At 49.4% G+C, this 24848-nt stretch overlaps 9 protein-coding genes across 13 annotated transcripts; 6 read left to right on the forward strand and 3 right to left on the reverse strand.

Annotated features, from left to right (window-relative positions):
* Positions 1 to 4: 4 nt before the first annotated feature.
* On the reverse strand, positions 5 to 1969 carry LOC112347756 (pentatricopeptide repeat-containing protein At4g02750-like). The gene has a single exon (XM_024679109.1). The coding sequence runs from the start codon at positions 1967 to 1969 to the stop codon at positions 5 to 7; it is 1965 nt and encodes a 654-aa protein (XP_024534877.1).
* Positions 1970 to 2026: 57 nt separating this feature from the next.
* On the forward strand, positions 2027 to 3673 carry LOC9658367 (calmodulin-binding receptor-like cytoplasmic kinase 2). The gene is made up of 5 exons (XM_002974204.2): positions 2027 to 2426; positions 2502 to 2670; positions 2727 to 2816; positions 2913 to 3211; positions 3284 to 3673. The coding sequence occupies exons 1-5, from the start codon at positions 2058 to 2060 to the stop codon at positions 3587 to 3589; spliced, it is 1233 nt and encodes a 410-aa protein (XP_002974250.2). The 5' UTR covers positions 2027 to 2057; the 3' UTR covers positions 3590 to 3673.
* Positions 3674 to 3684: 11 nt separating this feature from the next.
* On the forward strand, positions 3685 to 4953 carry LOC9657424 (probable carboxylesterase 15). Its single transcript, XM_002974205.2, has one exon. It carries the CDS (start codon positions 3833 to 3835, stop codon positions 4838 to 4840), a length of 1008 nt encoding a protein of 335 aa, XP_002974251.1. The 5' UTR covers positions 3685 to 3832; the 3' UTR covers positions 4841 to 4953.
* Positions 4764 to 5882, reverse strand: LOC112347795. Its single transcript, XM_024679222.1, has 2 exons — positions 4964 to 5882; positions 4764 to 4913 (listed from the first exon to the last, which is right to left on the reverse strand). The coding sequence occupies exon 1, from the start codon at positions 5751 to 5753 to the stop codon at positions 4965 to 4967; it is 789 nt and encodes a 262-aa protein (XP_024534990.1). The 5' UTR covers positions 5754 to 5882; the 3' UTR covers positions 4764 to 4913; position 4964.
* A 730-nt stretch (positions 5883 to 6612) lies between these two features.
* LOC112340438 lies at positions 6613 to 10814 on the forward strand. Its single transcript, XM_024679196.1, has 7 exons — positions 6613 to 7058; positions 7249 to 7826; positions 7884 to 9466; positions 9550 to 10290; positions 10344 to 10425; positions 10491 to 10544; positions 10600 to 10814. The coding sequence occupies exons 1-7, from the start codon at positions 6656 to 6658 to the stop codon at positions 10789 to 10791; spliced, it is 3633 nt and encodes a 1210-aa protein (XP_024534964.1). The 5' UTR covers positions 6613 to 6655; the 3' UTR covers positions 10792 to 10814.
* On the forward strand, positions 10757 to 11858 carry LOC9657425. Its single transcript, XM_024679197.1, has 2 exons — positions 10757 to 11197; positions 11257 to 11858. Exons 1-2 carry the CDS (start codon positions 10868 to 10870, stop codon positions 11698 to 11700), a joined length of 774 nt encoding a protein of 257 aa, XP_024534965.1. The 5' UTR covers positions 10757 to 10867; the 3' UTR covers positions 11701 to 11858.
* On the reverse strand, positions 11187 to 16087 carry LOC9657426. Of its 5 annotated transcripts, none has more exons than XM_024679195.1 (12): positions 16011 to 16087; positions 15621 to 15957; positions 12911 to 15567; positions 12819 to 12857; positions 12713 to 12760; positions 12548 to 12667; positions 12456 to 12497; positions 12343 to 12402; positions 12229 to 12291; positions 12106 to 12168; positions 11847 to 12050; positions 11187 to 11790 (listed from the first exon to the last, which is right to left on the reverse strand). In XM_024679195.1, the coding sequence occupies exons 1-12, from the start codon at positions 16059 to 16061 to the stop codon at positions 11722 to 11724; spliced, it is 3753 nt and encodes a 1250-aa protein (XP_024534963.1). In that variant the 5' UTR covers positions 16062 to 16087; the 3' UTR covers positions 11187 to 11721. The 5 variants fall into 5 exon arrangements, with proteins under 5 accessions (XP_024534963.1, XP_024534962.1, XP_024534961.1 ...); XM_024679194.1 differs by having other exon boundaries at positions 12343 to 12405; XM_024679193.1 differs by having other exon boundaries at positions 11847 to 11933; positions 11982 to 12050; positions 12229 to 12405.
* Positions 16088 to 16283: 196 nt separating this feature from the next.
* LOC9658368 (putative chloride channel-like protein CLC-g) lies at positions 16284 to 19114 on the forward strand. The gene is made up of 7 exons (XM_002974207.2): positions 16284 to 16482; positions 16548 to 16748; positions 16824 to 17001; positions 17058 to 17320; positions 17377 to 17649; positions 17704 to 18841; positions 18890 to 19114. The coding sequence occupies exons 1-7, from the start codon at positions 16298 to 16300 to the stop codon at positions 19010 to 19012; spliced, it is 2361 nt and encodes a 786-aa protein (XP_002974253.1). The 5' UTR covers positions 16284 to 16297; the 3' UTR covers positions 19013 to 19114.
* A 2160-nt stretch (positions 19115 to 21274) lies between these two features.
* Positions 21275 to 22459, forward strand: LOC9658369 (ras-related protein Rab11A). The gene is made up of 2 exons (XM_002974208.2): positions 21275 to 21565; positions 21883 to 22459. The coding sequence occupies exons 1-2, from the start codon at positions 21351 to 21353 to the stop codon at positions 22328 to 22330; spliced, it is 663 nt and encodes a 220-aa protein (XP_002974254.1). The 5' UTR covers positions 21275 to 21350; the 3' UTR covers positions 22331 to 22459.
* Positions 22460 to 24848: the final 2389 nt, after the last annotated feature.

The following is a 24848-nucleotide window of genomic DNA, read 5'->3' on the forward strand; positions in this document are numbered from 1 at the left end:
TCTTTTAGAATGCGTTGGAGATCAAGATGTACGGTGCCGATGCCTCGGGCTCGACCTCCAGGAGCTCTCCGTACGCCCTAGCCCCGTGCTCTTGGTTCTTGTGGAGGCGGCACGCGCTCAAGAACGTCGTCCACGCCACTGGATCCGGCAGATAGGGCATGCTGTGGATCAGCTCCTCCGCGTCGCGCAGCCGCTTGGATCGCCCCAGTAGATCGATCATGCAGGTGAAGTGCTCCAGCTTGGGATCCATCGCGTAGAGCTCCTGGATCGCCAGGAATTGGGCGCGCGCGCCCTCGAGCATCCCGCAGTGGCTGCATCCCGTGAGGATCATCGAGAATGTGGTGTCGTTTGGCCGGATTCCATCGAGATCCAAGCAGCGAGCCAGCCACAAGCCGTCGCTCCAGGGACCGTGCTCCGCGTAAGCCCCGATCATACAGTTCCACACCACCAAGTTCTTGTCCTCCATTCCATCGAATATTCTTCGCGCCTTGAGCATATGCCCGCAGTGGGCATATGCCGCCACCATTGTGTTCCTGGCGATCATGTCTTGGAACGGCATAGTTTGGAAGATTTGCTCGGCCTCGAGAATATGCCGCTTCTGGGCATGTGCCTGGACCATGACACTGTACGTGACAATGTCCCAGCAGGGCATCTTCGTAAACACCGATTTAGATTCCTCGACGCGACCGTTTGTGGAGTACGCTGAAATCATAGCCGTCCATGAAATGAGATCTTTGAATATCAACCCAGCAAAGAGTTTCTCCGATTCTAGAATATGCCCACACTGGGCATATGCCGTGAGCATCGAAACAGAAGAGACAATGTCATAGAACGGCATCTTAGCAAATATCTTATTTGCAGAGTCAAACTCCTCGTTTTCTATGTAGGCCATGAGTATCCCATTCCAAGATACCGAGCCGCGAACAGGCATATTCTCAAACATGGCGCTGGCCTCACGCAGATACCCTTGCTGGGCATATGCTTGCATTACAGCCGTCCAGCACACGGTATCCCTCAAGGGCATCCGCTGGAACGCGTCCAACGCCTTCGAAAGATTCCTGTTCTGGGTATATGCCACTATGAGACACGTCCATGTCACGACGTCCCAAGCTGGCATCGAGTAAAACAAGGTCTCGGCCTCACAAAGATGCCCCGTGTTGGTATATGCCTGGAGCATGCAATTCCATGAGATAATATTCCTTTTTGGCATGGAATCAAAAGCCTCCCTAGCTCTAGACAAACTCCCAGCCTCGGCATAAGTCTTTAACAGTGCTGTCCAAGATACCACATCTTTCTCTGGCATCTCACCAAACAGCTTAGATGCTTTTCGAATATGCCCAGACAGGGCATATGCTTGCATCAGGCAGCTTTGGGCCACTTCATTATGCTGGGGCATACGTCCGTACACATACTCCACATCTTCTGCTAGGCCACACTCCACAGTTACCTGGAGGACCGTACACCATGACACAATATTTCTAGTGGCCATGTCGTTGTGCATTTGCTTGGCATCGTCAAAATGCCGGTTTTTGGCAAGTGCTTGGAGCATGATATTCTGGCTCATCACGTCAGGTGAATCCATGGTCTCGTACAAATTACATGCGTGCTGGATAAAACCATGGTCTCCCAGTGCCATGACCATGGTTGTGATGCTCACGTTGTTTGGATGGGGAATCCGCTGGAAGAAAAGCTCCGTCTTGCAGATATTCCCGGACCGGGCATATGCCGAGAGCATAATGTTCCACGAATATTCGTTCTTGTGGGAGATGCTGTGGAACGCAGCCTCGGCATCCTCGAGGCTGCCACACTTGTTGTACATGTCGACGACGAGATTCGCAAGGAAGGTGTTTGATCTACAGTCGCTAGTGCCAAGAATTTCACGGTGGATTTTTTTTGCCACAGGTAGATCCCTGGCGGCTATGCACGATTTGATGGCATTGACGAAGAAATCCTTGTCATTCCATCTCATTTGCCCTTGCCCACGAATATTTACCCCTCGTTGACTTTTGAACTTGGCGCGTGGAATATTTAGCCGTTGACGCGGGTATATTCGATGTATGAGTGGAATATCGTTCGTAGCTAGGTTTTCGCGATTTTGGGATGGTGTCATGACAATGATCTTGAGGAAGCTGTCGCGATCCGTGACTTGCCTCAAGCCCGCCGTGCTGGAGGATGGAGCACCGATCAAGGCGCAGCGCCACTCGGATAATCGCGGTTTCAGCGACAGCTCCAATTCTTTCTCCCACGGCGGCTTCTCGCGCCAGGCGCCGGATCAGAGCATTGCCTATCGATTCGACATGGCGGAGCTGCTGAGAATTACGGGAAATTTCTCGGCCGATCGGCTCGTCGGGCAGGGAGGGTTTGGGACGGTCTACAAGGGCCGCCTGCGCGACGGCACAGTCGTGGCAGTCAAGCGCGCAAAAAAGGTAAGAGGAGAAATTTTCTTTGTTTTTTTGCGCGATTCCTCTCGCGGCTTGTAACCAAGATTGGCGATTTCACAGAACAATCTCGAGTCGAGAATCACGCAGGAGTTTAGGAGCGAGATCCAAATGCTGGGCAATGTGGAGCATTTGAATCTCGTGAAGCTCCTGGGGTACTTGGAGCAGGATCGCGAGAGGATCATCGTCGCGGAGTTCGTTCCAAATGGAAATCTTCGCCAGCACCTAGATGGTATGTAAGAACTTTTCTTCTCTAGCTCAATCCTCTAAAGACCTTGGCTAAACCAGGACAAAATGGAAGTGTGCTCCACTTGGCCACCAGACTGGACATCGCGATCGATGTAGCGCACGCATTGACTTATCTCCACCTCTACGCTGGTAAGCACGATTTTTTTTAAAGATTTCTCCACCAGACCGCTACAACGCTGCCGCCGCCCAGACTTATTCTCGCGAGACCACTGTTGTTCTTGGCAGATCGTCCCATCATCCACCGCGATATCAAGTCCACCAACATCCTTCTCACGGACACCTTCCGCGCCAAGGTCAGCGACTTTGGGTTCTCGCGAACCGGTCCTGCGGACCTAGAGTCCACTCACGTCTCCACTCAAGTGAAAGGCACCGCCGGGTATGTCGACCCCGAGTATCTCCACACTTACCAGCTCACGGACAAGAGCGATGTCTACTCGTTCGGTATTCTCGTGTGCGAGATCATCACCGGACGAAGGCCCATCGAGCTCATGCGGCATGGCGACGAGCGAGTGACCATACGATGGGTATGTTCTCCTCTCCTCACTCAAAACGTGATTTTGTTCTTCGGGTTTTACTGTTTTCGTTGATCTCTTCAGACGTATAAGAAGTTCCGGGAAGGCAGGCTTCACGAGGCTCTGGATCCGCGGATGGAGATCACGCCGGACACTTACGTGATCATCGAGCAGATGATGGAACTGGCGCTGCACTGTGTGGCACCCAAGCGAACGGACAGGCCCTCGATGAAACGCGTTGCCGAGGCGCTGTGGAACATTAGAAGAGATCACAGGCCGGAGTTGCAGCGGCTAGCCGAGAGGGAGATTTCGTCGAGCAGGGCTGTGAGCAGAAGTAACTCGAAACAAAGCGATAGTCGTGCTTCCGCTGCTGCTCATCCCTGGCTGTAAATCACAAGAAAAAAAAAATTGTAAAAAAAGTGAGAGAAACAAACAAAAAAAAAAACAAGTTTTGTTAGTTCGTATCAACGATAATTCATACCTCTTTTCGTCTCTGTGCGTGATGTGCGTCAAAGCTTCCAACAAGAAGAAAAAATAGAACTTTTGTCAGAGTGACTTGTTCTTCCTTGACTTCTTCAGGCTCACGAGCGTTCGCCCAGGGTCTTGGGCTCACGAGCCTTCGGTCCTTCTGGAATGGCTGCTTGCAAATCTAGTGAGCTGCTAGCACGGAACTACACGGGAGTACCTGGATTGTTCGATGTTCTTCCAGATGGATCCGTTATAAGGTCCGATATCCTCTCTCCTTCCATAGCTGCAAACTCGAGTAGCTTCACGCGAGATGTGCTCGTAGACCGCGGCACCGGCCTCCAAGTTAGAATCTTCCTCCCTGCCGCTCACTCGGCCTGTAAGGCTTCGACCCTCTCGATCATCGTCTACTTCCATGGAGGAGGCTTCTGTATGTGGACCGCCGACACTCTCTACGTCCATAACTTCTGCGCGAAGTTGGCTCGAGCAGCACACGCGCTGGTTGTCTCGGTCAGTTACAGGCTAGCTCCCGAGCACCGGCTTCCAGCGGCTTACGAAGATGGGGCTCGAGTTCTCCAGTGGCTGGCTGGTCACAAGGATTCCTCTCACTCGTTTAAGTTGGACGAGCCCCTGGATCCCTGGATCGTGTCCCTGGCAGATTTCTCGCAGTGTTTCCTCATGGGAGAGGGCGCTGGAGCCAACGTGATCCACCACGTCATGCTGGGCCGGAGAGAAAAGTCGCTGCCTGTGCACGGCCTGATTCTAGTGCATCCGCTTTTCGGTGGCGAGGAACGGACTCCCTCGGAGGTGGAGCTCGAGAAGACGGATATGGCTGCACCCATTGACATGCTTGACGAGTTCTGGAAGTATTGTCTGCCGCTGGGAGCTGATAGAAACCACCACTTCTCCAATCCTTTTGGGGACGAGGTGGCCAAGAGTCTGTCCGATGCCGAGTTTCCACGGGCTCTGCTCGTTGTCGCTGGCCGGAGCTCTCTGCAGGACAGACAATTCGAGTACTTCAACCTCTTGAAGAGTCTTAACAAAGACGTGCTGCTCTTGTTCCTCAAGAACGCAGCGCATGGCTTCGAGTACATGGAAGGACAGGTTGATCAGGCGAAGATCCTGCTCCAGTTTACCGTCCAGTTCATGGCTGAAAAGACATCCAAAGTTTCTTAGAGCTCTGTGTTTGAGATTTACCTCTCAAACGCTCGCGATAAGTGAGTTTTCGTACACAATAAAATGTAAGAACCTGGAGAAATCCATCATCAAGTTTGAGAAAAAGGTTGAAACTTTCGTTACCTCAAAACTTTTTATAATACTGCTGCTTGAGGAGATCCAGCTTCCGTTCAAGGTCTTCGATCTTTGATCCCCACTCGGGCTTTACGACGATCGGTCTCATGACGCCGTCGATAACGCTCTTAGGGTCCTCGCTCTTGACACTTCCTTCACTGCCGCGACGATTTTTCCTCGTCATGGTCCGTCGTTTGTTTTTTTGCAGTTGACGCTCGAGCGCCGACTGCTGCAACGCTGCCAAGACTGCCTCTGAAAACGTTGATTGATCGGAAAAAGTTGCGGTAGCAATCGAAGAAGAAGAAGAAGAAGAAGAAGAAGACGAAATCGAAGATCTCTTCTTTGAAGTTTCTTCCGCATTTAAGCTGGACACGACACTGTCAATTTTCTTCTTCTTCTTCATGGCTGTTAAAACTTCGTTTCCTCCTCCGTCTTCGTCTGGGAGATCACCCTTGAAAGCTTTGGCGAAAACATTCTCCACGGCGACTTCCTTGCTCTCCCGCGGAGATTCTTGATTTTTCCGTGCGTTATTCTTTGGTTGTTCAACCACACGCTGCTGGAGTAGCGCCGCCAATCCCGCAAAGCCCTGATTTCCAAGAATCCTTTCATTCCTCTCACTCGATTGCGATCTCTTGACGCTGTTGCTACTCCCAGCCCCAAATCTGCGCTTGCCATTGCCCTGCCTGGACCTGGACGAGCCCGCGCCCTGGCAGTAGCATTCGAGTGCCCTGAATCCACCGATGCGAGCGGCGCGCATGCGAAATTCGCTGGATGACGATGCCGCTGCTAGCGGCAGCATTCGCGCCTGGCGCAAATCTAGACGCGAAAGGGCTAGAAAACTCACATTCGATCCCCTCGCAAGAACTCTTCTGGAAGAACAATGAGAGCGTCACAATATCGAGCGGCCCAGAGTCCGCCACGTGTCTAAAATCTACAACCCATTAAACTTTGGTAAAGACCTAAAAGGTTCGAGAATGTAGTATAGTTTTGATCAAACTCTTAAAGGTTTGAGTAGAACAGAATATCAGGTAAAACCATATAATTTATTATGAATTCGATCTCACCAAAGAGAAATAGAAGAACAAGAGGGATTCAAAGAGTTTTACAGTTATTAGTTACGATCACTCCCACAAATTTTACCTGGAGTTCATGGCAATCACTCTGGAGGACTGGCCGTGCATAGCTCCTCGAGGCAAAACAGTTTCAGATTCAATGACTTGAGCAGCCGGATCGCCTCGCAAGAACAATCGAGCAGGATGGGCGGATGCAGCAGCGCCGCGCAGCAATCCGTGACAAATTCTTGCGTTAGAGAGACGCCGAGGCACTGGGCTGGAACGTCGACATCGCCCACCAGGCACTCGCCCAGCAATGGAATCGCGCCCGTGAGAGGAGCGAGCGCTTCCAGGGGAATAGGAGGGAGATCGAGGTCCCCGCGAGCAAATCGATCGAGCATCGCGATCGAGAGAAGAGCTAGAGATAGAAACTTCATGGTAGAACTCATCCTCTTCGTGAATGCTAGAATGAATTCTATCGATTCATCTGTTCTTGGTGGTTTTTATAAGGGGGAAAGCGCGCCAAAAGTCCAAGATTCTAGGTCCCGGGTTCGAATCCCAGTTTTGAGGGTATTTTTGGAATGTTTTCGGTGAGGAGTTCGATTCTCTTCTCCACTCCAGCAAACTAGGAGCCCTAAGTGGACGAGCTATGGCGGAGCTGGAGCCGGCGCTCAAGAAGCGGCGGCATGAGGAAGCGGCGAAGAATCCATCTCCTCCTCCCGAAATCTCTCCCAGGTATGATCCATCGGAAGACATGGAGATGAGTCCCGAGCCTCCGCCGCCTCCACCTCCGCCGCAGCAGCAAGACGACGAGCTGGAAGAAGGCGAGGCCAGCGCTAACGAAGGAGACGAGGAGCTAGACAGGGGGACGATCTCGACCGCGGCCAAAATGGAGGAAGAGGTCGTCAAGAGGCGGCACCGCGGCGAGATTCGCAGCGTTTACAGGGCTTACAGGGCTTTCAAGTCGTGCCTGGCCAGGCACCCCAGCATTGGACGTGAGCTCGACCGCGAACTGGAGAAATCCTATGGGACTCTCTTGAAGCTCGCTAATGGTGCGCATTCTATCCTCCAGTGAGAGTCTGTGTGAGAAAGAGAGCGAGCTTGTCAGGTTTGTCTAGAACTTTTCTTTGAGCTTTCCTCCTCTCTAGTTTCTTTTCTGTTTTCCTTGTGTGAAGTTTCCTCTAGATGTTTAGTTTTTTTTTTCTTTTGATGGTCTAAAGTTTGTGTTTGGTGTTTTTCCAGGTTGCTCGAGCGTTCGTCGGATTGCAGCGGAGATAATCCCGCGCTACGCAGTTTACTGCCCGACTGCTCTTGACGCGGCTGCAAGGGTAATTTTGCAGATTTGTGACTGGACTAGCTCTATTCTCGTGCATGACAAAGGTCACGATGATGTAATCGCAGAAACAGCACAAGCTTGTTTCTCTGGGCTGGTGCAACTGTCCAAAGCAGCTAACACGGTGGCTGGCTCGTTTCTGGGACTGGGTGACATGTGTGCTGGAGTTTGCCGGAATATTGCATCATATCTGCTTTGCCAGCTGAATGGGAACGAGCTTCTCTGCGAAGAAGATGAAGAAAGCTCAAGCTCAAGCGCCGGTGGCAGGAAAATCGGCCAAGTGATCTCGGAGTCGATGTCAAAGCTTTTCCGGAACGACCCGGAGAATGTGATTGCGTCTTGCTTTGAGCTTCTCCGTGCCGATGCTCCAGAGCAACGCAAGCATGCTCTACACTTTCTGGCGCAGATAGCAGTGGAAGAAATAGACGAGAAGAACACAGACACGGAGAAGAAACCATCGCCTGTGAAGTCCGGCCTCGTATCGAAGGTAGATACTTTCGCTTGAGTCACTGTTTTTTCTCACTGTTTCTCTCTTTCCACTCAGGTCATTCACCCGAGGCCAGCTTTGGAGAAGTGGATTGTTTCTACGGTCCGAATGTTCCGAAAGATCGAAAAGGCTGACATTGTGGGGGAATGTCTCCCTAAGCTACTGGCACTGGTCAAGTCACTGCGGACTTTTACACCGTCAGACTTGGAACTCGACGAAGAGCCAGTGGAGGAGAGGTTGCTAAGCAGATCAAGAAGCCGTCTCGTCGTCACTAATCTATCCGACGAAGGTGACAGTTGCTCACGTTCCGTGCGTGCTGTGGACAGAACAGGCAGAGGATATAGTCCAGACGCAGATGGATGGTACAGGGAACAGGAATCACGTCCAAGAAGATCAGTACGAAGTGTCACCATTGAAAGGCCATCCGATCGGATGGAAGATACGACCTGGAGTCGTCGGGATTCTAAATATTCTGACAGCGAAGCTTCACAGCTGAGGTCTTCTCCGGGTGCTATGGACGTCTTTACAGCCTCGGAAAGTCTCTGGGTTTCTCTGCCAAGTTCCGGGGTGACGGAGTCGATGCTGCAAGCGCAGTTCAGTATATTTGGGGACCTGGACAGCGTTACTACAGTTAGAGACCAAGGCTATGGGATAGTAGCATACAAGAACATCAGAGACGCAGTTGACGCACGGGAAGAAATGCAAGGTTCTACGGTGTGGGGGAAGGCGCTTCGAGTGAGATTTGCAGACAGTGATACAAGGTCAACTTCAAGTTGCCATGTCTGGGTGGGAAGAATCTCCAGTCAGGCTGTCAAGGAAGAGCTGCTCAACGAGTTAACAAGTGCCGGGATGAAGCCTCCTGCTTCTGTAGTTACACTGATATCATCCAGCGCTTTGCTGCTCCAGTACGATTCTCCAGAAGATGCAAACGCGGTCATGGTGTACGTCAGGCAACGGCGTAGAGAGTCTTATAGATCTTCCTATGGCACTGAAGCTGGCGGTCGACACCTTTGCATTGTTCGCATTGATCCTCTAGTTTCTGAAGACGACATTCTCTCGGCAGTTTCGCAGTACGGTGAGATCACCGGATTGAAGTTCTCACGTCAAAGCGGGTACTGCGTGATAGACTTTCGATCCTCGGAAACTGCCGCTACTGCCAGGGCTCGACTCAACGCAGCGAGATTTGGTAACCAAGCCATGGTGGTGGACTACAGGAACAAAATTCCGGCTGAGTCTGTGCTATCGCCTACATATAGCTTGTACTCCCCGCCAGCAAGAACAGCGTCCGGGACATCGGTGGCGGCAACTTTGGAGAACTTATGTAGCAAGTTCTCGTTGGGAAGTCCGGCTCCAGCAGGAAAAACAAGGCGGAGCAAATTCGATATCATCGAAAATGTTCCGACGAATACACTCTGGATTGGCTTGCCAGAAAGCGTTCCCCAGGAGTACATGAGTGAGAACGAGCTGCGGGTTATTTTCAATATTGCCTGCGATGGTACTGGAGCCGTGACCAAAGTGCGAAGTGCTCGAAATTCCAGAGGGCCTTGTCGCTTTGTCGAGTTTGATGGGATTGACGCAGCATCTACAGCGCTCCAGAACATCACCGGGCATTTTGACCCCAGCATTCACATCGAGTTCAGGTAAGAGCAGCTCTTATTTTTCATGAGTTTTGGACTAACAGTTCTTTCTTTTTTCTTTTTTTCTTTTTTTATTTTCTCTGTAGTAACTCCGTGTTGTCTCATGCAAACGATCACCACTATCGCGACCATCCACGAAGACAGGACAAAGCAGCGTCTCGTGCCTGGGATGAGTGCTACCGATCGCCATCGGCTGAGTTTGAGGAGTGTCGAACGAGGCCAAGGCCGCATGCGTGGGAAGGAAGCGCTTATGACGAAACCTTTCAGTACAACAGGAAGCAGGCATCCCCGGGCGTTGCTAGCGCAATAGGCAGTCCAGTACCGGGAAAGCTTCACTCGCAGCCACCTCCGCTAGCACCACTACCGGTAAAAAATCTTCCCGGGTATGGACAGCTAGACCGAGCAGCGACTTGGCAAGGCTCGTCTCCGCTACATCCAATCTCTCCGGCCGCGCTAACTCCTCGGCGAAGGAGCTGCTCCGTAACCATCGGTGGTATACCGACTTCGCTGTCTTCTCTACAATCACCCGTGACTCCGGCGATGAGAAACGCTTCAGTGAGCGGCAACCGTGATCAGGCAATGCTACCAGCGTCTCCGGTTCCTCCCTTGCCGCCCGAAGCACCGCCGCCGCCGCTGCCTCCATCGTCACCACCTCCACCGCCGCCACCACCCAGTCCCCCGCCGCCGCTACCATCCTCGCCACCTCCAAGAGCGCCCAGCGACAGGCAGGCTAAGTCGTTCTGGCGCGGGCCACTCTGCAAGAGCGGGCTCCAGTACTGCGAAGTGATGCTTTGCAGAGAGGATTTTTCAAGTGGTCCTCTTCGCGGGTAAGCTTCTCGTATATTTTTCTGGAGCTCAAAGCTAGTTTGTTTCCATGCAGGTGGCCAGACAAACTAGATGTCACCAAACGAGCTGACTGGAGGTCTTTGAAACAAACTTTCAACACCTCTCCTTCGAACGAGGCAAGTGTTGCTAAAGACTAGAGAGCTTGTCGCTCACTTTTCCATTTGATTTCTGTGTGTTCCAGCGCGAGGTATGCAGGTTGCACGCTTCTCCCGCGTCTGGAGAAAACTATAATGGGGTAAGATCGTAGTCCTTTTGCTCATTTCTTTCCTCACTACTTTCTTCTTGCACAGTTTCTCCATTTCAAGGAGTACTTAAAGCAGCGAGACCGGGCTGGAGTGGTGAAACTTCCCGGTGCAAAAGGGCTGTGGCCCCGAATGCTGTATATCTTACCCTGGACAGCGGAAGCCTCTGCCATGCTCGCGGTTTCTGCTGAACCCTCTGATTCCCTCATCTGTGTTGTTCTTCCTTGTCCTCATCAGTAGCTTAACTTAACATCCTTTCAGCTGCAAGCGGCTTGGAATCGAACCTCGGTAAGAGCCGATGAGAGAGAGATAGCCGATGGCTGGACACAGGTTGTGGCTGCTCCAGCACAGCTCGCCGGCTTCGTTCCAGATTTGCAAGCCACGCAACAGTGGTTTGTCGTTGAGCAGGAGTTTTTGCAAGGTGTACAGCAGTGGTGGTGGTGGTGGTGGTGGTGAAGATGGAGGGGATAAGAATGCACAGGATGCTCTGGTGGAAATAGTGAGGCTCCAGAAGGGACAGATTGAAGTGGACGAGTTTGTCAAGGAGAGGGCCGAGCTGCTCAAGAACATCGCGGAGGGAGCCAATGACGAGTACCAGAGGATTGCCGACGATGTCAACAAAGGCCTGGAGGAGATTGGCTCCAAGGTGAAAACGTTTTGATTCTTCTCGATAGTTATCATGTTCTCTCTCTCTCTCTATCTCAGGTGATTGAGAGCATGGAAGCCGATGTTGGCGAGCTCGAGCAAGAGATGGCACAAAGCAGAGCACAGATTGAAGCCGACGAGCGTGAATTCGCTGAGTTTGAGAAGAAGCTCGTCCAGGACAGGAGCGAGGGCCTTTTTTTCAAGTCGCTCTATCAGCCGCTCAAGAAATCGAGGAAGCCACCGGCGGCCAGTCACCAATTGATGGAGGAGCAGACGAAGAAAGTCGAGAAGGTGACCAAGCGAGCTGCGAAATCGTCGTCCAGGATCACAGTGTATGCCGCTCTAGCCATACTGCTGACGTTGACGATCGTGGAAGCCATTGCGACTGGCGAGGAGCTGTACAAGGTTGGTATTTACTCGGCGCTGCTACTGTGCTTAGCGTTGCAATTTGGATACGAGAGGCTCTTTGCCAACCAGAGCGAGGTGGACAAGCCAAAGGATTGAATGTCCGCACCTCCAGCCGCGTCATGCTGTTAGAGCCTCTACCTCCTTTTGTTTCCTTGCTTTTCTTTTGATTAGCTTTACCGGAGGTGACTGCAAGGAAAGAAATGAGGAAAGAAATGTTGAAAGGAAGTGTATAAAGTTATGACCTCTTCTTGGGACTCCGGCTCTGCCACTACCGGAGAAATGTTCTCGTTGTTACTGTTTACATAAGGGGCCGCTTTGTCTCCCTTTCTCTGGCCACAGAAGTTCATCAAGTCTGTCAGAATGTTTGGAGAGTGTACCTTATATGATCTCTTTGGTGGCTTGCAAGCATCGTCTTTTTGCTTAGCAGTAGTGACTTCTCCCACAACCTGCAAAGCGGGTGAATTAGAACGAAACTCGTATCAAGATCTTGAGAAGTGCTACTTTGTTGTCAGGAATTGGCATTTGAGTCTCCAAGCTCTTTCCAGCCTTGGTCCTGGGTTTTCTCTTTACAACCACAAAAACACTGTGAGAAACATCTTTGATTATAGATTCAATTTCACTCACCTTGGGTGTGTTAGGATGCCCACCGGAATCCACGTTCAGTTGGCATTCTGCTGCACTAGACGGCTGCAAGAAATCACCTTCCATTAGACCTCGAATGTCTTTGCTCTCCTGTACTTGAATTTCGTTTGGAATTTCCAATGTAGTCGCATTAACTTCGGGAACTGCACGCGTTTTCTTCTACGTAGAAAGAAATCCGTGTAAGCTCAACTTGTTTCGCTTCAACTGACCTTAGATTGTCTCTTTGGTTTTGCGACCGCGACTTCTGAAACCTTTACAAAAGCCATCGTCGTTATCCACATGGATTGTCCAAAGAATTTACCTTGTTCTTGTTCTGGATACTTCCATGAATGTTCACGGCCTTCACTAATTCTATCGTCGCCTCTAGTTCTTGGCCCTGGCAAACAGGACCCAAGCGGCATAGTTGGTCTTGTACCTCATCCTAGCAATAACATCAGTCTCCAACAATGTACTGCTTTAATGCTACCTTAATCGTTCGACTCTCCTTAAGATTGATGTCGGTCATTCTATGTACCTAGAAATCAACAGAGCATGAAAACGAGCTGAGGGGGAAAAAAAAAACGCTTTCGTACATTTGAGCTCTCGTCTGATGCGCGTCTGGACGAGCGCCTCTGCGTAGAGAAAAGAATTACAAACGTTTGAAGCGAAAGTAAACAATAAGTACCTTGTATGTAGATCCTTGGTCCACTTTTATTGATCTCTCCAGCAAGTCCAGAACCTTATTGGCAAGATCATCAGCCGGTGTTTGTGCTTTAGCTCCAGCATCTCCAGTATAACACTGGAACAGCTTGAGCACTTTATCCGTGTCAATGGACTGTTCAGGCGGTTTTCTCTCGTTCACCGCAGTGAAATAATTTCCTTCTACTGGCAAGGACGTGGTTTCACTGGCCGCCAACTTCTCGCGGCCGGATGAATCTACATCGTCTTGTTCGATAGTGTCTATGCCGATCGTGCAAGGTGCCTGCTCGTAGTTCACGGATAGTTGCTGCAGAGTAAGTCCCCGCTCTTGATGTTCGTCCGTTACTGCGCGTTGCGTGTCCGTTTCAGCCTCGGTATCGTTCGTACTGAATTCGGTACTACGGCTGGAGTTGTCCGGGAAAACTTCTTCTTGCCTGTCCAAAGCAGCATAGTCCTCGGTGCCACAGCTGGGAATGTCCTCGTTGGCTGACAGAACTTCTTCCCCCTGCTCGATCAGAATTGTCACTTCGTCTTCTACAAGACGCTCCTCGCTATAAGCGTAGACTGATGTTACATGCATCCCTTGGTCCGCGATTGTTTGCTGCTCGGATAATTCCGGTGTCTCTACTATGATTTCCTGAGAGGTTCCCGAGACAGATAATTCCAGTGTCTCTGCTGTGATTTCCTGAGAGGTTCCCAAGAAATCTGCCACCTCCTGCTGTTTCGCCAGTACTTTCGAGCGTGTAAGTCCGAAGGTTTTGGAAGCCAGCTTGCGAGTAGGACGCTTGACACGCTTACGCGATCTGCGACCAAGCTTTTCCTGAGAAGGGGAGGCTTCCAAATCTGTTTGTTCCTGTTGTGCGGGGATACTCTCTACGTCGTCACACCCTTTCTCGATGCACAGTGTCTCAGCTTTATCTCTTGGCGACAACCACCTTCGGCATATGTTTCTGAAGAAACCGGAAACTGATGCTGATAGCCATGAGTAAAGTGTCGTCGTCTGCTCTTCTACCGCTACTAGAGCATAATCTTTCTTTGTTTCCTCCACGAAGGGCTCGGAAGAAACACTTTCGTGCTTCTCAGTTGCGTCAGCTTTGCCTTGCAGAGGGATTCCCTCTTTAGCAGCTTCAGCATTTTTGGATACCTTCGCGACGGCGTCTTCTGTGCCTTGCAAAGAAGCTTCTTGCTTATTTTCATCAGCTTCACCAATCTTCGCAGTTTCGCCTTCTAGCTTCGAAGCCGATATCACAACCCCTCTCTTAACTGGGAGATGCTTCCTGTATACTGTTCTCGAAAGTTCCAGCTTCGCACTCCCCTCTTCATTCCATAGGAAAATATAGCTCCACCGGTCGCTGATATATCTTCGTTCGATCTTCACCATCTCTGGCAGGCTTAGCAGGAAAGGAACGATCTTCGCATGTCCATAAAAGTTGGGCTCCAGACGTATGTTTCTCGCCACTAGTTGGGCATGGAGCTCGGCCAGCCATATTCCCTTTGGATACTGACGAAAGAGGTCATTCAGCTGACTTAAAACCTCCATCGGATACTCGGCTCTCTTGCTGCTCTTCATATCCGACGCTGGAGCCGTCGACGGGAAGAACAAGTACGACCACGTCTTGTTGTCCTTCATAAGCTGCCTCTCCACCCTCGCAAGGCGCGGTAAAGTTAGAAGATATGGAACCAGTTTCTTGTGACCGTAGAAATCGCTGTCAAACTGGATCTTCCGGGAGAGCATTTGTGCCTGAAGATCTCCCAGCCATAAACCTTTTGGGTGAGCCTTCAAAAGCGTGTCTAAGTGACCAAGCACGTCCGAAATACTCTCAGTTTTGCTGGCCTTCTCAGCACGCCTCGTGTCGGGAGCAGGGTTCGCTGACTTTCCGGGAACTGAGTTTGCCTTGAACGATATAGTTTCTGCGGACTTCGTTGTGAAAGCTTGCGCTGCTGCTGACTGCGACTTGGTTGTGGAAACCTGCACTGCTGCTGGCTGCGACTTAATCGTAAGGACTTGCGCTGCTGGTGGCTGCGACGGCGAAGGAACAGATGGTGAGAGTGGCGCCGAAGACACGGAAGGAAAATTCGGTGAAGAGACAGAGTATGGCGATATACTAGGAGCTGTTTCGGACTGAGGCAAAGGTGGAAGCACGGATGGAACAGTACCGAAGGACGAAGAAGACGATGACGATGAGCACGAGAATGGTGGAGGAACCGGAGGACACGAAAATGGCGGCGTTGAGAAGTAAGGAATTTTGTGTTGCTGGCTGGACTTGGATCCGCTATCAACCTGACTGCTAGCTCCCAGAGATGGAGAGGGTGGTGGTGGTGTTTTCAACAGTGGTGGCAGAATCGGCCTCGGAGCTGGACCGTCAATGCTCCACGACGTCGCAGCAACCAGCGCCTCGCCCCTCACAAGGCTGTTCCAGTACCACACGCGGCTAGCAGCTCCCAGGAGCGATGGAGATATGTAAGCTCCCGCCGGACACGCTAGCAGGACGTTGTAGTTCCTCATCCGGAGCTTGTGGAGAGCTGTGGAGAAGTCTCGATCTCCCGATATGAGAAACAAATGCGCTGGAGGAGGATTTTCGATCGTCCACAGTATAAGATCCATGAGCAATGCTCTGTCACTCGATTCCGACTCCTTCCCACCTGGAGTTACAAAGAAGAAAAACGTAAGCAAAGAAAAGAGAGAATTTTTGGACCTGATGGTACGTGATGGAGACGAATTCCAGTGGCCGAGAGGCTCTCCTGGACACATCGCGAGAGCTGGAGCATGTCGCCATAGCCGGAGATGCTCACGGGACCTTTGAATCCGCTGGATCGCAAGCCCGAGACAATGTTGAGCCCCACGCGATGCGCATCGATCCCATACGGCACATTGCAATTCTCGAAATCCCACCACACCCCGATCTTCACTGCCGCGCCACCCGCATCCCATCCGGCGCCATAGACCGCGGCATTCCGATCATCGGCGGCATCCACGGCCAGAGCCTGGCATTCCGGAGTGGAAAATATCGAGCGGGAGGGAAGCGATCGATGCTGCGATGAATCAATCCCCTGAGAATCGCAAGCGAGGAGGAAAATCAAACTACCTGGATGCTGCGGAGGAGGAATGCGGGCTTGATCTTGGCGAGGCGCGTCATGCTCCTCTCCCCGCCATGCCCAAAACCCTGAACCCTAGACCTAGAGATAAACGTGGCTTATGTTTAAAGGCCTTTAAACACGATTGGACATTCTTGTGTAAAGAATGGACAAGAATTTTAGTGGAATGTTTTTAAAACTTGTCACTCACGTGGACCAATCCATTCGTGCTATTTTAAAAAATATAAACCAGAGCCTTTTTTTCTCTAGGGCTCTTGGATAGGTCTAGCATCGCTGAATGGAAAGCCAAGGCCTGGCGCTGGTGGATGTAGAGCGCGGCGATGTCAACGGTACCGATTTCAAGGAGCCGCTGCTGCCGCGCAAGAAATCTCACTTCCCAGTCTTCGCCACGGGCAATGAGAGCGTCTCCTTCACCGGGATCATCAAATCGAATGTGTCGAGCCTCGAGAGCTTGGATTACGAGTAAGATCACTTGTCTAGTTCCTCTCTTTCGATCCGATCTGGAATTTTTGGATCCCGGCTGCTAGGATCGTGGAGAATGATGTGTTCAAGCAGGATTGGAGAGCTCGCACGAACTACGAAGTGCTCCAGTACGTTATTATGAAATGGACGTTTGCGTGCCTCATTGGAGTACTCACTGGCCTCGTGGCATTGCTGATCAACTTGGCGGTGGAGAACATCGCTGGAGCTAAGCTCCTTATCACACTCAAGCTCCTTCAATCGAATAGGTAGGAACCTTTTGTTTTCACTCTTCCTTTTCTTTTCCATGTCGGTGTTCTTATTTATTACAATGCGATCTACAGATATGTGCTTGCAGGACTGTTGCTTACTGGGATCAATCTAGTTCTTGTGTTATTTTCCTCGGTTCTGTGCGTCTACTTTGGTCCTGCTGCTGCCGGTTCCGGGATTCCTGAAGTAAAGGCTTATCTCAATGGTATCGACGCTCCAGAGATCTTGGCACCCAACACCTTGGTGGTGAAAGTAAGTAAGCTTTTCCACACGTAGACTTAAACTCATGTAACGGAGGTAATTTGCAGATCCTGGGTAGCATAGGGGCCGTGTCTGCTGGATTATGTGTTGGAAAAGAAGGGCCTCTAGTGCATGTCGGTGCTTGTATAGCTTCTTTGCTGGGACAAGGTGGATCAAAGCGATACCACCTCAGATGGAAATGGCTGCAAGTTTTTAAAAAGGATAAAGACCGTCGTGACTTGGTGACTTGTGGTGCTGCAGCTGGAGTTGCAGGAGCATTCAAGGCTCCTGTTGGTGGAGTACTGTTTGCCCTTGAAGAGGCATCGTCATGGTACCTGTTTCTTTTTACTTTTTCCTCCTGCGTATTCACTCGCGTTCTCTTCACAGGTGGCGCAGCTCTCTCTTGTGGAGAACATTCTTCACCTCGGCTGTGGTTGCCGTAGTACTCAGGATCGGCAGCATGCTGTGCAAGGAAGGAAAGTGTGGGCTCTTTGGAGCTGGTGGCCTGATTCTCTTTGACGTTAGCGATGTGGTCGTTGGTTTCTCACTTCTGGACTTTCTTCCGGTGGTGGTCTTGGGTGTAAGCGGCGGTATCATCGGCAGTATCTTCAACAAGCTGAGTTCCAGGACTTGTGTGTTCTACTCGCATTATCTGCACAAGTAAGTCTGTCACAGCTATCTTTGAGCTATCTCCTAATGCTTTTGATACACCAGGAAAGGTTCGGTCGCTAAGGTGATGCTGGCATGCTTTGTCGCCCTCGTCACCTCGATTTTCTGCTTGTGCCTCCCTGCGCTGGGGCATTGCAGACCGTGCCCGCATGAGGCTCTTATGGCAAACGAGTGTCCCAGCTACGGGCGAACAGGAAACTTTAAGAAGTTCAACTGCGAAGCTGGCCATTACAACGACCTGGCGAGCTTGTTATTCACAACAAACGACGACGCCATTCGGAACCTGTTCAGCACCAACACTCCGCAAGAGTACCATTACGCGTCGGTGCTCATTTTCCTCGTCGAGACGTTCCTGCTTACGCTGATGACTTACGGGATCGCGGTGCCGTCGGGTTTATTCATTCCAGTCATCCTCAACGGGGCTTCCTTTGGCCGACTGGTGGGCATACTCATGTCCTCGTCACACAACTTGAAGCTGGACGAAGGCCTGTACGCGGTGCTCGGTGCGGCGGCTTTCCTCGGTGGCTCGATGAGGATGACCGTGTCACTCTGCGTCATCCTTTTGGAGCTGACCAACAACTTATCGATGCTGCCGCTCGTCATGCTCGTCCTCCTCATCTCCAAGACAGTGGGAGATATATTCAACAAGGGACTCTACGACATCCACGTCCGTCTCAAGGGGTTTCCTCTGCTCGAATCGCACTCGGAGCCATTCATGCACCAGCTGACGGCCGCGGACGCGCTGAAGAACCCGCTGGTGAAGATGGCCCGGGTGGAGAAGGTCGGGGTCATCATGGACATTCTCAGGAACACGAAGCACAACGCTTTCCCGGTCATCGATTTCTCCTCGCCACCTGGGAAGCCTGTCTTCTGCGGACTGGTGCTGCGCTCCCATCTCCTGGTGCTGCTCAAGCACAAGGCCTTTCAGCCCAGGAGGGATTCTTCGCTGGACATCCTCAAGCTCTTCTCCGGCTTCGATTTCGCAAAGCCCGGCTCTGGGAAAGGCATGGTCATCGACAACATAGAAGTGAGCAGCGAGGAAGAAGACATGTACATCGACATGTATCCCATTACGAACGCGTCACCGTATACTGTACTGGAGACGATGTCATTGGCGAAAGCGTACACATTGTTCCGCCAACTCGGCCTACGGCATCTTTGCGTCATGCCCAAGACCCCACAGGTAAGTTTTGAGTAGTTCTATGTTTTAACTCACGCTCTATACAAACAGGACGAGCCGATCTTAGGAATTTTAACGCGCCACGATTTTGTGCCGGAAAACCTGTTGACGCTGTATCCGTACCTCAAGCACAGGGCTACCAAGGTTCCCAGGCTTTCCAGCTTCCTGGCTTGATTCATTATTTATTGTGATTTGTTATTATCCTTCATTTCGGTGCGATGTTCTTCATGTGTACAGAGGTTGAAACATAATGGTATCAGCGAGATTTTTCTTCCAGTTTTTAGAACTTTTTAAACTATAAATATATTAGCTTTAAAACATGTAATAATAATGAAAGATAAGTTTATTGTATATATGGGTGATGGTCACATCCATCTCCATTGATTATGAGACAAAACATGAGTACTATAAATATGAAAAACAAGACAATGGGCTCCTCAATCGCTCCGTAAACAAACAGTATAACAAGTAAAACCACCTCTAAGAAAAGGGCTATGGACGCCCCCTGTTTCATGTCTTCTTCTTGTTCCAAGCTCGTGAGATCGGCTGGCAGGCTGTTACCGGTGGCATCGGCAAAGTCTTTGAGAATCTTCTTGGCGACTCTTTGCTGGGGGTCGAAGTGCTTGAGATAGCTCCTTGGAGAATCCAGCATCAAAGGTGAGATGTTGACAACGTAGACGAAGGCGAGGCAGGCGTTGAAGAGGTATACGTGCCGCCATGTTGGTAACAGCGGGATGGCGATCACGGGAAGGAGCACGGCGAACTGGATGCAAACGATTGTCCATGCCGCATTTGAGAGGCTGTGCTTGCCGTGACACCACCGATCCTCGTCGAAGACGTGGAAGATCCCCATCTGGACGTTGGAGACGTAGCAGAAGAACTTGACGATTTCAAGGGGGAAGGCGTTGGGAGAGATTGTGAGCCAGATCTCACATACGGCTCCAATGAAGAATGTGCAGCTTATGATCCATTTCTTGCTGTGCACGACGTGGGCAAGCAAGCCTGCGTGGGAGAAAAGGTGGTGGAAATCAAATATTGCGAAGACCAAGGCTTGGAGAATTGGGGACTTACCCATTAAAAGGATCTCCAAGACGATCGAGAAGCCCAGGAATGGCTGTAGAGGAGCATCCTGATCGCCTCCAGTGATGCTCACTAGCTTAAACGCTAGCGAGTGGTGGAATGTATGTTTTGATCCCCAGAAAACGTATGCCAAGTGAAAGAAACTGACCACGCAGCTTAGGGAATAGAAGATACTTTGGCGTTGAAACAGCCACTCATGCTTCGCCCATCCCTGCTCAATCTCTTCCAGTGAATACTGACCATTGCGATTAGCACGACTAATTCCTCGTAGCAGCCCTTCTTCCATAAAATCGCACAGAACCTAAACTTAAACCTTAAGTATACTAATATATTAATGAATAAATATTACAAATTATTATTATTGTAATGGAAAGCACAAAATTTTTGGAACAAATCTACTACCGCGCTCCAACCAACAATACATCAAAGCAAGTTCCTGCGCAAGAGCAACCAGAACCTTTGCTTTGCTCACACCTTGCTCTTTCAGAACTGGGCGATCTTCAGGCAGGATGTTCTCAGTTGCATCTGCAAAATCTTTGACCACGTCGAGGGCGCTGCTCTGATCAGAAGAGAAGCCCCTTAAGCACCACAAGTAGTCCACGGGAGAGTCCATCATGTGTGGCACGATGAAAGCCAAGTACGCAAACGTAAAGCATGCGTTCCACTCGAGCAAACACTTCCAAGTCGATAAGTGACGCGCAGCAAGAATGGGCCAGAAGATCCCAGCTTGCAAACACAAGAAAACCAGTACCGTCGTGGCGGGATCATCGCGCTTCCCATGAAACCAGAAATCTTCCTCAAACCAGTGGCAAATTCCCATGAAAACGTTGGAGACGTAGCAAAACGAGATGATAACCTCAAGCACGCACAAGACAACCTCGTTCGAGCACACCGTGATCCAAACGCTACCAATCGCACCGATCAAAAGAGTGTACTTAGAAAAACACCTCTTGCTACGAACGACTGTCCTGATCAATCCTAGAGAAAGAGAAAGGTGGCAGGTGTTGGCAAGAGAGTTCTTGTGGAAACTTACCGCTGACTATGATCTCTCCAAGGAGAACAAAACCCACAAAAGCGTACGTAGCGGGGTGACTTGTTTTGTTGATCACCGATACGAGATTGTGGAAGGCATGGCCCCAAAAGATCCATATCAAATGAAACACAGTGACAACGTAACTCAGCCCAAAGAAAAATCCTTGGCGCTGGAAAGCCCAGCCATGATTCTCCCAGCTTCGCTCGATATCTCTCAAGGAATGCTTGGGAGGATCTAGGAAGCCTCTACTCTCCATTGCCCAGATAGATATAAACTCTAACTCCAGTTAATCTAAGTTTTTAAGTGCTCTGTTTTTAGGGTAACATTTTTTTGGTAGGGTAAAGTTCTAGCATTGCGAGCAAGGTTTTGGGATTTGGCGATCTCGCGAGGAGGGGGAGAATGTCGGACTTCGATGTGAAGATCGACTATGTGTTCAAGGTAGTACTGATTGGCGACTCCGCGGTGGGCAAATCCCAGCTGCTGTCGAGATTCGCGCGCGACGAGTTCACCCTCGAGTCCAAATCCACAATTGGCGTCGAGTTCCAGACCCGCACCATTTCGGTCGACGGCAAGACTATCAAGGCGCAGATCTGGGACACGGCCGGCCAGGAGAGGTAAATTCCAATCGATTTCTCATCTCAGCTAGAGAGCTTCCTTCCGCCCCCGCCCCACTGTTACTAAATAGTTCCATGGAGTAACTTCCCGCAAATCTCTCTATACTTTTAGATCCTTATCCAGGAAATCTCTGCGCCCCTCTGGAGTCCGATAGATCCCTTCCACATTCATTCTAAGTTTTGAGAGATCTTCCCAGCCCAAGCTTTCTCCTCGATTTCAATAGATCATGGAAGAACCATAGAAGAGTTTTCTCCAGAGATCTTCCAAGCTGACTCTTTAGCTTTACAAACTCACGAGGATCTCTCTCTTTGGCCAGGTACCGGGCGGTGACGAGCGCTTACTACCGCGGCGCGGTGGGCGCCATGCTCGTCTACGACATCACGAGAAAGCAAACCTTCGAGCACGTAGCGCGGTGGCTGGAAGAACTTCGCAACCACGCGGACAACAACGTGGTGATCATGATGGTGGGAAACAAATCCGACCTGAGCAACAGCCGCGCCATGTCCGTGGAGGAGGGCCGGGAGTTTAGCGAGAAGGAGGGGCTCTACTTCATGGAGACGTCGGCGCTCGACTCCACCAACGTAGAGACGGCCTTCACGACGGTGCTGACCGAGATCTACAAGATCGTGAGCAAGAAGAGCCTGGCCGCCGACGATCCAAACGGGGGACTGGCCAATGTGATGCCACCCGTGCCATCGGGCAACAAAATCCTCCTAGATGACGAGCTCACGGCAGTGAAGAAGAGGGCGTGCTGTAGTACGTGAGATCACCCAGCTCGCACTCATCACTTGCCACGATTCTTCTATATATACATTAGTAAGCTTTTAAAATTTTGCAATTTTTTTCGGTTAAACATTTGCACTATTAAAATATATATAAAATATTGATTTAAAGGTAACTGTATAATTATAAGTATTATTAGCATTTTTTAGGTTTATAATTGGCCATACGATACTTTTTCGAGGATGAGAAAATTATATAATTAGCTATGATAAAAAAAAATTCAAAATGTGAAAGCTTCATAATTGGTTATAATAATCATTCTTTTTTTCCAAGATGTGAATGTTTTAGAGCACATAAAAGAATAATAATTTTTAAAAATTAAAAATCATAAGTTTTAATAAATAATTTAAATATTTAATAATCTAATAAATTTATTATATTTTAGTATTAAGAAAATTAAATATTGTGAGGGCTACGTATACAGCTATGATGCCATATATTAATATTAATGTAGTGGGATTTTGGTAGCCATCAGATTAGTTTCAATCCAAACCATTCACTTTTGTATATAAAATAGAGTTTTTAGGCTAATTGATATGCACATTTTCTATATTTCTTTTTTTTATTCCAAGCACTCACATTGGTGGAGGTGAGGGGCACCTTTTGATTGTCTTTGAAGAGTGTTTGGATTTAGGATTTTGGTTTAGATTGAGTTTTTGTATTGTCTAGATTTAGCTTTTTCTATTTCCTTTCTTTTGTTTTTTCCTTTCATGAGTTTGGTTTTAATCTAGCTTTTTGGCATTGTTTAGATCTTTCTTTCTTTCTAGCTTTTTGTCATTTCTCTTCTTTTGCTCTTTCCTTTTCATTCATCTTTATAGCAGATCAACAATCTACTCCTTTAACCCTAGAGTAGCAGTTGGTACAATTGCTTGATGTTATGCACTTGCAATTGAACAACAAAACTCAATTGATGGTAGCATTCATAGCATGTGGTTTAACTTCTCTTGCTTTTGGTGTCAAGCCTCGCGTTCAGCTAGAGTTCTTTCGTGATGATGTGTACCATTGGTTCGATCACTTCACTGTGATTGCCACATATCATTCTTCGGATGATGCTCGACGTTTGTGTGAGTTTCCCATGTGTCTCCAAGGGACGGCACTACAGTGGTACAATGGTTTGAGTGCAGCCACTTGTGGGGATTGGAGTGTTCTCTCAAACATTTTCAAATGCACATTTGGACATGTTGACGATTGTGATGATGCCTTCTAACAATTGCATTGTCTTTGTCAAGGGCCATCTGAGTCAGTGATGCAATTTGGCATTTGTTTCCGAAGCCTCTTGCTTCGTGCAGAGCCAAATATATCAAAGCGGATCAAGCTAGGAATGATGTGGCTAACACTTCATCAAGATTTTATTAGACTTGTGCATGCACTTGCTCTTACCACCTTTGACGATGCTCTTCGCTTGGCACAACATTATAAGACATCACCTCTTCCCCTTCTTGTTGCACGTCCTTCCACTCCAGTTCCTATGGGTGATGGTCCTATTCTAATGGAGGTTGATATTGCTGCTGCTCGAGTCTAAAGACAAGGACGAGGATGTGGTCATGGCCGTGACATTTGTTGTTGGGCATGTGATGAAGTTAGTCACACTTATTGGCATTGTCGGCATTTTCTGGGTTGGCAACCTCCATTTCTTGGATGGAGACCTTAGCATCAACAACGTCCTATTGGTGATATTGTGGTGGAAGGTCTGGACACCAAGATGCATTCGGGAAATGAGGAGTCGTGCGAGTTATAGAGGGACTTTACAAGAATAAGTCAGTGACCCCTCCATCTTTCTTTCGGGAGTATCATCAAGGGGTTCACTGAGCACCAGTTAATCTAGTGTTTACTTTTCAAGTTTATTTTTATAACAAGAGGTCTTTTATTATTCTCTTCGTGTTGGTTGATACAAGTTCAAATTTATCTTCTATTGCTTAACCTGTTGCCATACATTGTTGTATACACTTGCGTCGTGCGACAGAACCAATTTTCATTCTTTATGGCAATAGCCATACACATGCATATGCACGAGATGAGGTGGACCTAGTTGTGCGTGTGGGCGATTTTGAACTTAGGTTGCAATCATTGTAAGTGGTGCTAAGTCAAGCTTTTGACCTCATCCTTGGTATAGAATGGTTACAGTGCAACCATGTTAGGTATAACTTTGAGGCTTCTCCCCCTTGTTTTATACTTTCTTATATTTCATCCATTCCTTTCATTTCCGTACTTCTTTAACCTTCTTCCATTACTTTTGTCCCCCCATTATTTCCTTCTATGTTTCTATCTTGTTTTGCTCTTCCCTTTTCCGATCCCTTCAACAATCTTTGTGCTGCAACAGTTGCCCGGCTCATGAAAAAGTATTCTAATCTCTTTGAATTTGACTTATCGTCTGGGGCCAAGATTGCCACACGTCATCCAATTCCAACCGAGGATGCTCATCTAATCAAAGTTTTTGTTCGTCGTTGATTACCTAAAAAGATCAAGATTTTACATGCAAACATCAAAGAGATGTTAAAG

Source organism: Selaginella moellendorffii, unplaced genomic scaffold, assembly GCF_000143415.4.
Source record: "Selaginella moellendorffii unplaced genomic scaffold, v1.0 SELMOscaffold_24, whole genome shotgun sequence".
In the NCBI taxonomy this organism is placed as follows: Eukaryota; Viridiplantae; Streptophyta; class Lycopodiopsida; order Selaginellales; family Selaginellaceae; genus Selaginella; species Selaginella moellendorffii.

Bases quoted from the DNA above. Each gene is read 5' to 3' on its own strand.
- LOC9658367 (XM_002974204.2), top strand. From the start codon at position 2,058: ATGAGTGGAATATCGTTCGTAGCTAGGTTTTCGCGATTTTGGGATGGT. The intron at 2,427-2,501 runs GTAAGAGGAGAA...GCGATTTCACAG, and splicing joins CAGTCAAGCGCGCAAAAAAG to AACAATCTCGAGTCGAGAAT. The intron at 3,212-3,283 runs GTATGTTCTCCT...TGATCTCTTCAG, and splicing joins AGCGAGTGACCATACGATGG to ACGTATAAGAAGTTCCGGGA.
- LOC9658369 (XM_002974208.2), top strand. From the start codon at position 21,351: ATGTCGGACTTCGATGTGAAGATCGACTATGTGTTCAAGGTAGTACTG. The intron at 21,566-21,882 runs GTAAATTCCAAT...CTCTTTGGCCAG, and splicing joins GACACGGCCGGCCAGGAGAG to GTACCGGGCGGTGACGAGCG.
- LOC112347795 (XM_024679222.1), bottom strand. From the start codon at position 5,753: ATGCTGCCGCTAGCAGCGGCATCGTCATCCAGCGAATTTCGCATGCGC.
- LOC112340438 (XM_024679196.1), top strand. From the start codon at position 6,656: ATGGCGGAGCTGGAGCCGGCGCTCAAGAAGCGGCGGCATGAGGAAGCG. The intron at 7,059-7,248 runs GTGCGCATTCTA...GTGTTTTTCCAG, and splicing joins TCTCTTGAAGCTCGCTAATG to GTTGCTCGAGCGTTCGTCGG. The intron at 9,467-9,549 runs GTAAGAGCAGCT...TTTTCTCTGTAG, and splicing joins AGCATTCACATCGAGTTCAG to TAACTCCGTGTTGTCTCATG.
- LOC112347756 (XM_024679109.1), bottom strand. From the start codon at position 1,969: ATGAGATGGAATGACAAGGATTTCTTCGTCAATGCCATCAAATCGTGC.
- LOC9657424 (XM_002974205.2), top strand. From the start codon at position 3,833: ATGGCTGCTTGCAAATCTAGTGAGCTGCTAGCACGGAACTACACGGGA.
- LOC9658368 (XM_002974207.2), top strand. From the start codon at position 16,298: ATGGAAAGCCAAGGCCTGGCGCTGGTGGATGTAGAGCGCGGCGATGTC. The intron at 17,002-17,057 runs GTAAGTAAGCTT...GGTAATTTGCAG, and splicing joins CCAACACCTTGGTGGTGAAA to ATCCTGGGTAGCATAGGGGC. The intron at 17,321-17,376 runs GTACCTGTTTCT...TTCTCTTCACAG, and splicing joins CTTGAAGAGGCATCGTCATG to GTGGCGCAGCTCTCTCTTGT.
- LOC9657426 (XM_002974379.2), bottom strand. From the start codon at position 16,061: ATGACGCGCCTCGCCAAGATCAAGCCCGCATTCCTCCTCCGCAGCATC. The intron at 12,668-12,712 runs GTAGCATTAAAG...TGTTATTGCTAG, and splicing joins AGGAGAGTCGAACGATTAAG to GATGAGGTACAAGACCAACT. The intron at 12,498-12,547 runs GTAAATTCTTTG...GCTTTTGTAAAG, and splicing joins GTATCCAGAACAAGAACAAG to GTTTCAGAAGTCGCGGTCGC.
- LOC9657425 (XM_024679197.1), top strand. From the start codon at position 10,868: ATGGCTGGACACAGGTTGTGGCTGCTCCAGCACAGCTCGCCGGCTTCG. The intron at 11,198-11,256 runs GTGAAAACGTTT...TCTCTATCTCAG, and splicing joins TGGAGGAGATTGGCTCCAAG to GTGATTGAGAGCATGGAAGC.